We start from the raw sequence: 12,053 nt of genomic DNA on the forward strand, positions 1-12,053 counted from the left end.
TATCTCGTTAGGCTGGTTGCTGTCTCAGAATGGAAGACTCTAAAGAGAGAACAGGTTCCCTCTGGGGATGGCAGGGAAATGCCCCTTCTTACTCATAGACTTCTGTATTGTTTGAGGGTTTTTTCATGTGAACGTGTTCAGGTATTACTCACAGAATTACAAATAAAGCTAATTTTTAAGTACAGAGTACATCCCAGGTCTCAGAGCACTTTCACATCCAAATCTGGGGGGCTGGGCCTCTCTGCCCCCAGGAACTGCCTCCCATGACACCAAGCTTGTCCAAGAGCCCCAGAGTTTCCTCACTTTCCCACCCTGTCCCTGAGGCATGAAGGGCACAGACCACGCTTCACAGACCCTTTCCAGGCCCCTTGTATGTGCTGGGTCATCCCTTGGCCCCTGAGAGCCCCTGTTTCCCCATCTGAAAAGCAGACTTCATAATGGTATCTGTGTCAGAACTGTTGTGAGGGTGTTTTGGGGGCAATTTGGGAGACAAAGATCATGGGAGACTCCGTTTTCCCTGACAGACCCCAAATTAATCATCTTTTTAAAAAAATTCATCAGTGAATGAAAACTTCAGAACACTAAGAGACAAATTCAATTAGAAGAGTTTTTCAGCAACAAAGTCCCTTATTTTGTACTCAAGAATACATTAAGGTGATGATATCCAATTATTTAAAGTAAAAACTATTAAAAGAAGGAAAATTTGCAAGAGTTACATTGGTTTTAGAAACGTGAACTCCTCTCTGTTGTCATAGTCATAGTCAAAAAGTGATGCAGAAGATGAATTAAGAAATTAATAGACTTAAGAGCTATTTAAAAAAAAAAAAGAATGCATTGAGGAATAACCTAGCATTGACCACATTGGTCTGATGGTGAAATTTCTTAACTGCTAAGTCGTCCAAGCAGAGATTCGAGGCCTCCCCACCTTCCCCATTTAGTAGGCATGAGTGAAAAGGTTTGTCTGGGGTCAGGCACCTGCACATGCCACCAATACAAATCCCACAGGCCTTTTGCTATGGCCTGCTCTGTCCTTGGCACCTTCTGGTGCAGGCACACAGGGCGGCCCAGTGAACGCTCCTGTCAAATGCGTAACTCCGCTTCTCCCTCAAGGCGGCCTGTGCGGCCTGTGCCAAGGTCCCCCTCGGGCTCGGCTCAGGGCCCTGAGGGCCACCTCCTCTGCTCTGCCACGGGAGTCAGGCCCGGTGCAGCCCGTGCAGAGGTGGCTCACAGAAATGACCCCAGACCTGTCCCCCCTGGCCCACCCTCTCCCTGCTCCTGGGTCTTACAAGCCTCAGCCTGAATGTCTGGCACAAGGGTTAGATGAGATGCCCGATGGGTAGTAAGGGCTCTACAGTCCTGAGGGGAGCAGGTAACAGCAGCACCAATAATGATGGGGTGGGGATTGGCGCCCAGTCTTTCAGCCTTGCCCCACTCTTCACCCCATAGGAGGACCTGCTCTGCCCTAGCTCCTCTCCAGGCTCCTGGCTCCCTTACACCCTCATCACACACCCACACTCGCACCCACACCCACCACCCCACACCCACTTCTCCTTTGCAGCTGCCCCACCGCCTACACCTTCCTGCCACGGAGTTGTTGGCCCGTGGGCAGGGGATGAAGAGGCAGTGGGCCAGGGCTCCTCAAGATCTGTGAGAGCCCTTGGGGACCCCTGAGCCAGAAACCTGGGACCAGCTTTGCCCCGTCACTCCACAGCGTCACTCTTTCCTCCTAAACAATTGCTAGATCAGATCGTTCAGCCCTGGACCATGGAGCAGCCTCCTTGGTGCTCCCTCACCCTGTCCAGTTGCCAACTCCGCAGCAGCCAGAGAGTGAGACCTTCTAAAGCACAACTCAGAGGATCTCTTCCCACTCAAATGCCTCCTGGGGCTCCTCACTGCCCAGGCCTATGGCTCGAGGCCTGGCCTGGCCTATCAGTAGGCTCAGGGTCCCTCCCTCCCTTCACAGCATCCCTAGGCAGGGCCGTGCCTATCCCCAGAGAAGGCTTCCCCTGTCCCCTCTCCCTGCCTTTGCCCTTGTCCCTCTGCCTGAAAGGGTTCCCTCCTCCTTGCAGCTGCTAAGATCTACTCCTGCCCCCAAGCCCCTCCCCACCCCCTGGACAGTTACTCCTTCCTCTGTGCCCCCCAGCCCTGAGTATTTAGGGGTCTGGCAGGACCACCACGATGCCCTCCTGCTGAGGCTCCATGCTGAGGCTCTCTGCCAGCCTCTGCCCCCAAGGAGAGGGCAGCAGATGTCAAGGAAGCCGAGGGGGCTTGTGTGTGTGCCTGAGAGACACAGGTGAGAGACAGGTGGGGGAGCCCAAAGGCTGGGCAGTAGAGACAGACAGGAGGGGCCTCAGTGAGACAGAGGTGAACAGGCCAGGACACACACAGCCCTGGGAAGAAGGAGTTGAGGTGGGCGGGCCACCTCCTGGGCCTCTGTCTGTCTGTCTGCTCATCTGTTGATCTGAGTCTCTTTCTGCTTCCGATCTGGGGACTGAGCTGTCCCTGGACCCTCGGCTGCCCTCCCCCTACCTCATCTGTGCCCTCTTCTCCAGCCAGAGGTTCCTGGCTAACACGCAGCTCTGACTGTGACACTCCCTGCTTAAGGCCCTGGTGGCTCCCCTGTGCCTTCAGGCCACAGTCTGAGCTCCTTAACCCTCAGTTAAGGCCCCAGCCCAGCCCTCCAGGCCCAGCACTCCGTGGCCTTTGTATTTGGGCCTCAAGGCCTCTGCTCACACTGGGCCCCTCCCCTATCATGGTCCCCTAGACCTCACTCCACCTGCAAACACCTCCTCCTTTCCTCCACAAAGCCTTCCTGTCCCCTCCACGGTGATGAACTGCACCATGCCGTTGCTGTGAGGCGTAGTCTCCCCCCAACCACCAGCGGTGTGGGAGTCCCTCGGGGCCTGGTACAGTGTGGGCACTCAGGACAGGTTTGATGAACTGAACCAGCTCTGCCTGGGAAGGGTGGGAGGGCTCCCCAGAGGAGGAGGCAGGTCAGGGGAGATGGCTGGTGGGGATCACCTGGGTTTATGGTCTGACTTTGGGGTGCAGGACAGAGAAAGCCACCCAGAGGTCTGTATCCTGACTAGGGGGCCCATCCTCTGCTGCCCACAAGCAAGCCCTGGGCTGAGCTCCAGACCTGTCCCGGTGCCCAGCAGAGGGCCTGCCCAGTGGGTGTCTGGGGTTGAGTGGTTGAGTGGTTGAATGGAGGAACCACAGGTAGAAAGAGAAGGTCTGGGGTACAGGGCCCTGGGGCCCGGCTGAGAGTGGTCCCACCCAAGCGGCCGGTCCCACCCCAGCAGGCAGGAGGGCGGGGCGGGGCGGAGTGGGCGGTGGCCCCTCCCGGTTTCCTCCCGGGGCAGGGAGGCCAGACTCAGTCCCCGCCTGGTGTGCGCGCCATCAGCAGCATGAGGCGAGGGGCGAGGAGCCTGAAGGGCAGGGACGGGTCGGCGCCCACGCAGTGCGTCCAGGCCGAGTGCTTCGACCCGCTGGTCCGCAACTGCGTGGCCTGCAGGCTCCTCCGGACGCCCGAGCCTAGACCGGGTAAGAGTCGACCCGCTCTGACGGCCGGACCGCAGGCAGCGCTGGGCAGGGGAGGAGGGTCCTGCCACGGAGGCTCCCTCCCTGCCGGGGCCGCAGGCACAGTCCCCACCTGGCCCAGGACGGGGGGAGGAGACGACAGGTTGACGGGGCGCTGTGGGCAGAGGGCCGATGGGGACCAGCCATCGCCGAGCGGCCCTCACCGTCCCCTCTCTCCTCCTCCCCTTGTCCGCCCCGCCCGGCTGTCCCTCCCCTCCTGGCCCAGCCTCGCCTCCCTCCGACCCTCCCCCTCTCCGGCCGTCCCTCCTCTCCGCCCCCTGCCCTCCCTCCCCGTCCCCTCCAGCAGCCGCGGGGAGCAGCCTGGCGCCTGGCACGGCTCTGCAGCCGGAGGAGTCGGTGGGCGCGGGGGTCGCCGAGGCCGAGGCCACGCTGCCGCTCCCCGCGCTGCTCTTCGGCGCCCCCGCGGGGCTGGGTCTGGCGCTGGCCCTGGTCCTGGTGGGCCTGGTGAGCTGGCGGTGGCGGAGGCGGCGGCTCGGCGGGGTGGCTGCCTCCGAGGCCCCGGACGGAGACCAGGACGGTGAGTCCGTGTCTGGGGGAACCGAGAGGGTCACACCGAGTAGGGATGGGGCAGGCAGGGGAGACATGGCCTTGGGGATTGGGGCAGTGTGAAAGGGGTGGGGGCCTCTGAAGGGGGAGTCAGGGCTCTAGGGGCGAGGCAAACGGAGGAGGGAAAGCGCGAGCTCTGAGGATCCCAGGCTGAGCAGGGGGACAGTCCTGCCCGTCCAAGCGAGGGCCACAGCTGTGGCCTCCCAGACCCCTCTGAGGAAGGGGCACAGGCTGGGGAGCCAGGTCTGAGGAGGGGTCTGTCCTGCCCTCTCTGGGATGGCCATACTGGTTCCCACACTTCCTTTCCTTTCCGTCAGCACACCCCATTTTGCGCTCTCAGCACTTCCTGTCCTGAGGGCCAATCATGTGCCACCCCTCCCCACCCCTGCAGTGGGGCTTCATCGACCTATCTCTCAGTCAGAGGGCTGTCCCTCCAGAGAGGCTTCCAGAGCAGAGATAGGGGAAGGCTGTGACCCAATCCTGACCCTGCATTCCCCTCCACTAGAGGCCCTGGACAATGTCATCGTCGTCTCCCCTGGACTGCTTGATGCCAAAACTCCCATCTGGCCTCCACCCAGAGAAGACCCAGATGCCACCCCACCTGCCCACAGTGTCCCTGTGCCAGCCACAGAGCTGGGCTCCACTGAGCTGGTGACCACCAAGACGGCTGGCCCTGAACAACAGTAGCGATGGAGGGGGCAGGAGGTGGCCCTTGCTCTCCCTGTGAATTTGGCTATTCACACCAGCACCCACCTGCCCATTTTCTGGGAGCCAGGCTGCTCCCCCACTAACCCTGCAGAACCACAGACACCACAGACCACAAGGTTCAGCTGGCATAGCATCATATGGCACGTTAGCATTTGGCTTAAAACCATACCATTTTTGGCAGCCCTCGAAGGTTGTGGCTGAGCTCCTGTGTTTTTGAGTGGTTAAGGCACTTTGAGTAGCAGGTTTTCCTTTTAGAGTGGGAAAGCCACCATTAAGCCAGAATGAATCTAGGTAAAGGACCAAGTGATATAGGATGCTTAATTTGTAGCTAGGTGTTATATTTTTTTTAATACTTGCTCTCTGAGCTGTTCTGCTTTTAACCTGATGCAAATGGCAGCAATGAGTAACCAACTGGCAGGTTTGCTTTGGGATTTAGTACAAGATGATTTTTAGAAATAGCCTAGATTGTGCTGATTCTTGTGTATCTGTACCCTAGGGTCAACCTTGAGCTTGGCCCAATCTGCTAGGACCTATGATGCCATTTTCTCCCTGGAGGCAGCTTCCAGAGCCCAAGGCTTACACTTGGGAGGAAGTCTACAGCCTCTGGGGCTGGACTGCAAGCTCATGCTGAAGGCACACTGGCAGACATCTCCCTCAGAGATCACTGGGGTCCCAGTTGCCTCCAAGGCACACTCAGCTGTACGCAGGGCAGGGCTCAGGACCTACAGGAGGCTCCTTTGTACAGAGGCCAGGGCAGGCCTGTAGCCTTGAACCAGCTGGACCTGATGTCCCTTGAGCTCCCTTCTCTCTGTGGCCTGCCCTCCTCAAGCACTAGGCTCTGAGTGCTGGGGCCACTTGGCCGTACTGTGCCAGCCCCTGGAGTCACCCACCATCCCAGTGGAACTACTCCTCTGACAGCGGTGTCCCTTGTTTGGGGCCTGGAGTGAAGACCTTCTCTTTCAGTACTGGACCACACTGTACACTTGGTCAGCTGCTTCCTCTCCTGCTGGCTCTCCGACACAGGGTTAAAACCTCCTGACCTGGACTCTGCCCTGGACAGTGTCCTTGGAACTTGTCACGGCTTAGCACCCTTGGAAGGAGCACTGGACTGGGAGTCAGAAGATGGAGTTCTGGGTACCATTTTCTCCCACTGTAGGGCCTTGGACACGTTCTGTTCCATGCATGAGATGCTTTCTGCCTACCCTTTCCTGACCTGCCCATCAGAGCTGCCTGGCAGACACCTGCCCTTCCTGTCCACCCCTTTCCCAACTCAGAAGACAGCGGCCAGCAGCTTTGGAGCCCCCAAGATCTGGACACTCACATCGAGGTCTCTTCCTAGCTGCTCCCTCCCTGAGCCCATCTCAGATGCCCCTCCCCCCAGGCTGCCAGGTGGCTGGAGTGAGGTCAGGTGGCAGGCAGTAGGCAGGAAGGTGGGGGGCAGGCCCAGAAAGGGCCCAGCCATCCACTCCCCTCCATCTAAGGGTTGGGGGAGTATGAGCTGTTCCCAGCCACCCTTATCTCCCACCCCACCTTTTCCACCACAGCCAGGGGCGGCTGGGCCCTGGAGGCAAAACAAGTGGGTGAAACCCCTCTGGGGCCCAGACATGCAAAGCTCTGGCACCACTGGGTCCCGGCTGAACCTCTGGCTGGTATGCAGCTTCCCCTCTGGTCTCAGTTTCCTTTTCTGAAAAATGGGGGTTGGATACAAAGTTCTCCTCCCGGCCTATGGCCCTCAGAGGAGAAGGACTGGAAAGAAACTTAGGGAACCCTCACTTCCCCATTTTACAGATGAGGAAACTGAGGCCCAGAGAGGGAGGAGACTTGGCATCGTTGTCATCCAGCAAATAACAGAAGGAAAGTTCCTTGGGGAAGAACCAGGAGCAGAGGCCCAGGGAGAGGTGGGCAAGGAGGGGGTCAGTCTCCCCCAGCCCAGAAAAGGGCCCCACCTCCAAGGGACCTCTAGTCGCCAGCCTTCTGTCCTAGGTGTTGCTTTCCAAGGAGCCTTCATGAGGTCACTGCGTTTGATCTTCATGACAGCACTTGGAGGAGGGACGTGGGTGTTTGTGTTTGCTTTTAAAAAGCATTTTTTATTTGTAGACACTTTGGAAAGTTCTGGACAGTAATCCAGGGTGGAGTCTATGGAGAAATGACCCATAATCCAGTGAAGCCAGGCCCCTGAGGGGTGGGTTCTCCTACAGAATTGTAATCATTCTATACAGATAAAGCCAGCTCTTGACCATCGCATTTGGTGAGTCTTCTCTTGTTTTCAAACACTTCACAAACAAAGTTTTCGGCATTTGTAAAGTGTTCCACCTGAGCACTTGGTTATTTGGGGTTTTTACTACTGTAACTGAGGCGGGAGGGCCTCCTTGTACATAAAGCTTTGTCTGAGTCTCTGTTTCCCAGAAGGAGAGTCGCTGCAACCAGAGGCCTTGAACTTTTTTAAGGTCCCTGTTGGTCGAATTGCTTTTCTGAAAATCTGGACCACTTCACGTCCACGGGCAGGGATTATATGGCCCATTTTGCAGATAGGAAGAAAGAGGCCCAGAGAGGTGAAGGGATCTGGCCCAAGATAAGCAGTGATGGAGCTGGGCTGGACCTAGGCTCCTGCCCCTGCCCCATGCGCCTGTCTAGAAGGTCATTGGCCCAGATGCCCTCCTTGGGAGGGACCACCTCCAGGGGTCGATTCCAGGCTTTCCTCGTCTTCATCACTACTCAAAGATTTCTCTCCCCAGCTGGTCTCTTTTTGCAGTAAGAGGGAGCCAAGATAGACTCTGGAAGAACTGCTTGTTGGGGTAGGAACCCAGGGAAGCAGCTCCCCACCCCCTTCTCCCTAGCCTGTGTTTCTGGCCAGTTTTTCCTGAAAGAGGGTCTGGTTTCCCCGAGGTCCCCAGGGCCCTGGCAGGTGGGGGCGGGGCTGGCTGAAGTCTCAGTTCCTCCTGGGGCTTCCTGCAGGCACCTTTCACTTCCTGTCCCATTGCCCTGGGCTCTGGGCCCCGGGTGGGGGTGGGGAGGCCCAGCTGGGGAGGACAGGGAGGAAGGACCGGACCCCTTACCTCCCTCTGTCTCAGAAACCATGGCCCCTGCACAGCTCTTCCCTTTAGAAGCTGGTGGCATCTCTCTGGGCTTGTCTCCCCATCTTCAAAATGGAGCCTGAGGGCCAACCAGCTGTCCCAGATTAAAAAGGTCATGTGGCAAGTAGGGTCTCCACCCAGGGACACAGACACTTCCTGCCCAGAGCTCCCAACCCTCAGGAATTCCCCCTGGGAAGTGAGTTTCCCAGAGCTGGTCTGAGGCTCTGGTCTCAGCAGTTACCACCCCGTCCCTCATCCATTTACTGCCCCATTGATCATACCAGATCCTGGACATGCCTGCTCTGTGCCAGGGCCATTCTGGGCAGAGCCTGGAGGGAGGTCAGCCTCAGGCCCTGCTGGTCATAATCCAGTGGGAGAGACAGAGTGGGACACAATGAGAGGACAGGGTGATCCTTGCCAGGGCCCGGGGAATGCCCCAAGCAGGGAGGTGACCACTCCATCATCCAGGGAGTACTTGGAGAGTAGGAGGTATGCCCTGAGTCCTGCCCAGCTTTCTGGGGGAATGGAGCAGAGAAAGGGCATTCCTGGCCCAGGGAACTATGCAAAGGTGCAGAGGAGAGGGGGCAGGAGGACAGAGAAGCAGGAGGCAGGAGGAGGGGCTAGAGAGTTGGGCACCATGGCCTCTGAGTGCCAGATGAGTCTGTGTCAGAACCTTCCCTGTGACCGTGCCTGTCCCGTGGCACACAGGGGCATGCACCCTCAGGGGACCCGGTGCTCCTCTAGCCCCACTATTTGGTGTCTCACCCTTCCCTGTCCCCCCTGAGAGGCCACCAGACCCCTCTGGCACTCCTCTGGGCACAGGGTGGGAGCTCACTGCCGTTTGCCCTGTCGTGGATGGCTCAGGCCAAATTCTTCCTCTCCCAGAGCTGACATGTGACTCTTTCCAGTCGGTGCTGGCCCCCAGCTGCCTGGTCCCGACCTGGAGCAGGGAGTAGGTGTGGGGGTGGGGGGGGATAGGAACAACTGCCCAAGGTCACCCGGAGTGTCCGGGAGGATCCAGGAAGACACAGGTGTCGTGTTCTCGGCCGGTCCGTGCTCTTTCCCGGGACTGTGCAGGGCGGGGACGCTGCCCAGGGGACGCTTCAGGGGTCCCGGAGCCCAGAGGGCCTCTGAGCATCTCCTCACTTCCTGAGCTACGCAGAATCTGGGATCCAGCCTCGGGCGTCCTGCCCGGATTCAGGACGGTGCCAGCGACCCGCCGGGGCAGGCGAAAGTCTACCTCCGCGGCTGCTGCGGTCAGCCCTGGCGGTGGCACCTCGACCGCCTGCCGCCTGGCGCCGGGAGGCGGGGCTGCGGCCCGGAGGGGGTGGGGCCAGGGCAAAGGAAAGGGGCGGGGCCGAGGGTTGCAGGAAAGGGGCGGGGCCAGAGGCAAGGGGGAAGGAGGGGGTTCAAAGCCCAGCGGCGAGGAAGAAGGCAGGCACCGGGTGAGCGGCGGGACCAACACCAAAGGTGCACTCTCCGAACTCTGGGTCTCCGCGGTCACGCGGGGTCCGCTACCTGATGCGCGTCCCGAACCAGGAGGGGCCCGGATGCAGGGCACGGCCCTGACTTTGGGGCACTGTGTGTGGGGGAGTGGGCGCAGGACGCCTCCCCCCGGGCTCTCGGCTGGAGCTGACCTCTGAGTTGTGTCCCAGGAACGCAGGGGCCGGCGGGGCAGGGCGGACCCGTCCCGGGTGGGCGAGCTGTGTGGCCTCCGCCGGGCTCTGTCCTCTCTGGGTCTGTTCCCGCGCTGCGGACTCAACGGCCAGCTCCGGAATGCACGTTCCCTGGGGCCTTTGGAGGGTCTTGAAGGGGGAGACCAATGGGGGTGGGTAATTCGGGCAGAGGGATTAGCTGTGACGTCTGGAGCGGGACTCCCCGAGGCAGGGAGAGGAGGGCCGGGGGACAGCGTACGTGGGGCATTGGGCCCGGAAGCCGAGCCCCAGCTCCCAGCACCCCCCGCCCCATTCCGCGGCTCCCTCGCGACCTCAGGAGCCCGGGCGCTCCCTCCTTCCCACAAGCAGCTGGAGCCTGAGTCACGAGCTGCCTCTCAGGGAGACAAAGGAGCCGTGGGCCCTCCCCCCGGACCCCCTCCCGGTACTGGCATCGCATCTGCGCTAGCAGGGAGTCCATAGTCCCCTGGAGTCTGCTTCTTGGGCAACCCTCCATCATGGAGGAAATGGAAGCAAAATGGGCTTGGGAATGAGGCCTTTGAGGCTTGTGGATGGCACCCATGTGGGCAACCGCCATCTTCTCAGCACAGCTGGGGTGGGGACTCCTGCGAGGCCGCATGTACCTGGGTGTTTCTCAGTGGGGGGGACTATTGGCTTCTCCCTGCAACCCTGTGAAGAGGTGCTAGCAGCCCAACTTGCAGATGAGAAAACTGAGGCCTAGAAAGGTTGAATGGCCCTGTTAGAGCAGGAATTCCAACCCATGTTAGTCTGACTCCAAAATAAAGAATAGTAGGAACTCTCGATGTGAGGGGCTAGCAAGGCATTCCAGGAAGCGGGAACAGCCTGTGGGCTCCTGTAGGAGTCAGGGTGGGTCAGGCATGGGGCAGGCATTGTGCCGGCATTGGTGCACCGTCAGGGTGTAGGAACACTTCCCTGGGCTCTGGGCTGGGCTCCTCCAGCTGCTCACTCTGCACTGCACTGGCCAGAAGGTAGATTCAGGGCTCACAGTGCAGGTTCCAGGCCAGAACCTGGCCCTTCCTGGCTGTGTGCTAGTCATAGAAAATCATTTCCCCTGTCTGGATCTAGAGTTTCTAGGAAATCCCAAATCCCCTAGCCCAGGGCTGGGCAGACTGGTCACCCACAATCTAAAATGGAGACAGTGAAGCCCAACACAGGCTTTCCCTAATGTCCATGACCTCTCAGGACTCTGAGGTTTGCATAGCAGAGCTGGGCCCCGGGAGAGAGATCAACAGTGAGGGAAGAATGTGTGTGCACAGGGGCATCCACACTGACACGTGCATGTATACACATGCCCACGGTGCTGGGAAGGCCCTCATAGTCACGCCAGCCCCAGACAAACACACTCTCACTCACATTCGTGAGCACCTCAGACACCCGCACACTCAAGCTGCCAGCACTCAGCGCTGGGGGCGGGGCAGGTGCCCTTCAGGCGCAGAGACACTGCTCCTCTGCCCGCCCCGCGGGGCTCGCTGCAGATACCAGGGGTTATTTTAAGCCTGGATCAATGGACGATTTTTGGTGACATAGGCTTGGGGGGGCAGGCAGAGGAGACAAGGGGCAGGTGCTCTGGTGCCTTGCTGTGGAGAGAGACCCCACAGTCCAGGGAGGGCAGCCTGGGCATAGGGGTCACTCTTCAGCTGGGCTGATCCATCTCTCCATCCCCTTGCCCAGCACATGGTTGGGCACCTGGGGAGCAATGTCAGCTGAATGGATGGCCAGTCCCAGGGCCCAGCCAGTTAGCCGTGATCTGTCTTTGCATTTGCCCTTTTCTGCTCTCCCCTCCCTGCAAGGCTGTGTGTTCATAGGAGAGTGCACCTGGTAGATATGGACATCTACAGTTGCTCGCTGACTACTGAAGCAGACCGAGATAAGGAGGAAGCCATAGGTGTGGGGAGGAGCGGGGAGTTGGACATCAGTCCCCGGGGGCGGGGGTGGGGCTGGAATCCATCTCATTGGACAAATGGGTATATGTATATATATATGTAAGACCTGATGGGAGTCAACATGAGACGGAAACTGAGCAGAGCACCAATGATGCCAGGACAGTGGGGGCAAGAGAGGGGCCCACAGAGGGGATGCAATCCAGGGGAGAGCACTGAGAGACTTGCTCTGGATCCAATAGAGTCGTCCCACCTGGGAAGAGGCCTCAGTCCCAGGGGTCAGAGACAAGCCTCTTTAAACCTAGTGCCCAGCAGGGAGTGGGAAAGGAGGGGAGAAGCAGCTGCCCTCAGAGCCCCAGGCACCTAGAGGGCATTTGGGCAGTGTGTGGTGGGGCATTGATACAAACCAGACAGTTTGTGCCATGGATTCCATTTCTAGGAATGCCCCCTAAGGAAGCAGAAGAGGATGCACCAGAAAATATAGCTACAAAGTTCTAAGCAGAAAGTTTGACAGCAGAAAGTAAACTAGAAAGCAATTACAAAACAGTCTG

General features: G+C 59.0%; 1 protein-coding gene across 3 annotated transcripts; it reads left to right on the forward strand.

The window, feature by feature from the left end:
- The first annotated feature begins 3,370 nt into the window (after positions 1-3,370).
- TNFRSF13C (TNF receptor superfamily member 13C) lies at positions 3,371-7,098 on the forward strand. 3 transcript variants are annotated; one of them, XM_058568253.1, is made up of 3 exons: positions 3,371-3,543; positions 3,806-4,117; positions 4,652-7,098. In XM_058568253.1, exons 1-3 carry the CDS (start codon positions 3,408-3,410, stop codon positions 4,831-4,833), a joined length of 630 nt encoding a protein of 209 aa, XP_058424236.1. In that variant the 5' UTR covers positions 3,371-3,407; the 3' UTR covers positions 4,834-7,098. The 3 variants fall into 3 exon arrangements, with proteins under 3 accessions (XP_058424236.1, XP_058424234.1, XP_058424235.1); XM_058568251.1 differs by having other exon boundaries at positions 3,388-3,543; positions 3,884-4,117; XM_058568252.1 differs by having other exon boundaries at positions 3,388-3,543; positions 3,887-4,117.
- The last annotated feature ends 4,955 nt before the right edge of the window (positions 7,099-12,053 follow it).

This window comes from Diceros bicornis, chromosome 25 (genome assembly GCF_020826845.1).
Source record: "Diceros bicornis minor isolate mBicDic1 chromosome 25, mDicBic1.mat.cur, whole genome shotgun sequence".
NCBI classification, from domain to species: Eukaryota; Metazoa; Chordata; class Mammalia; order Perissodactyla; family Rhinocerotidae; genus Diceros; species Diceros bicornis.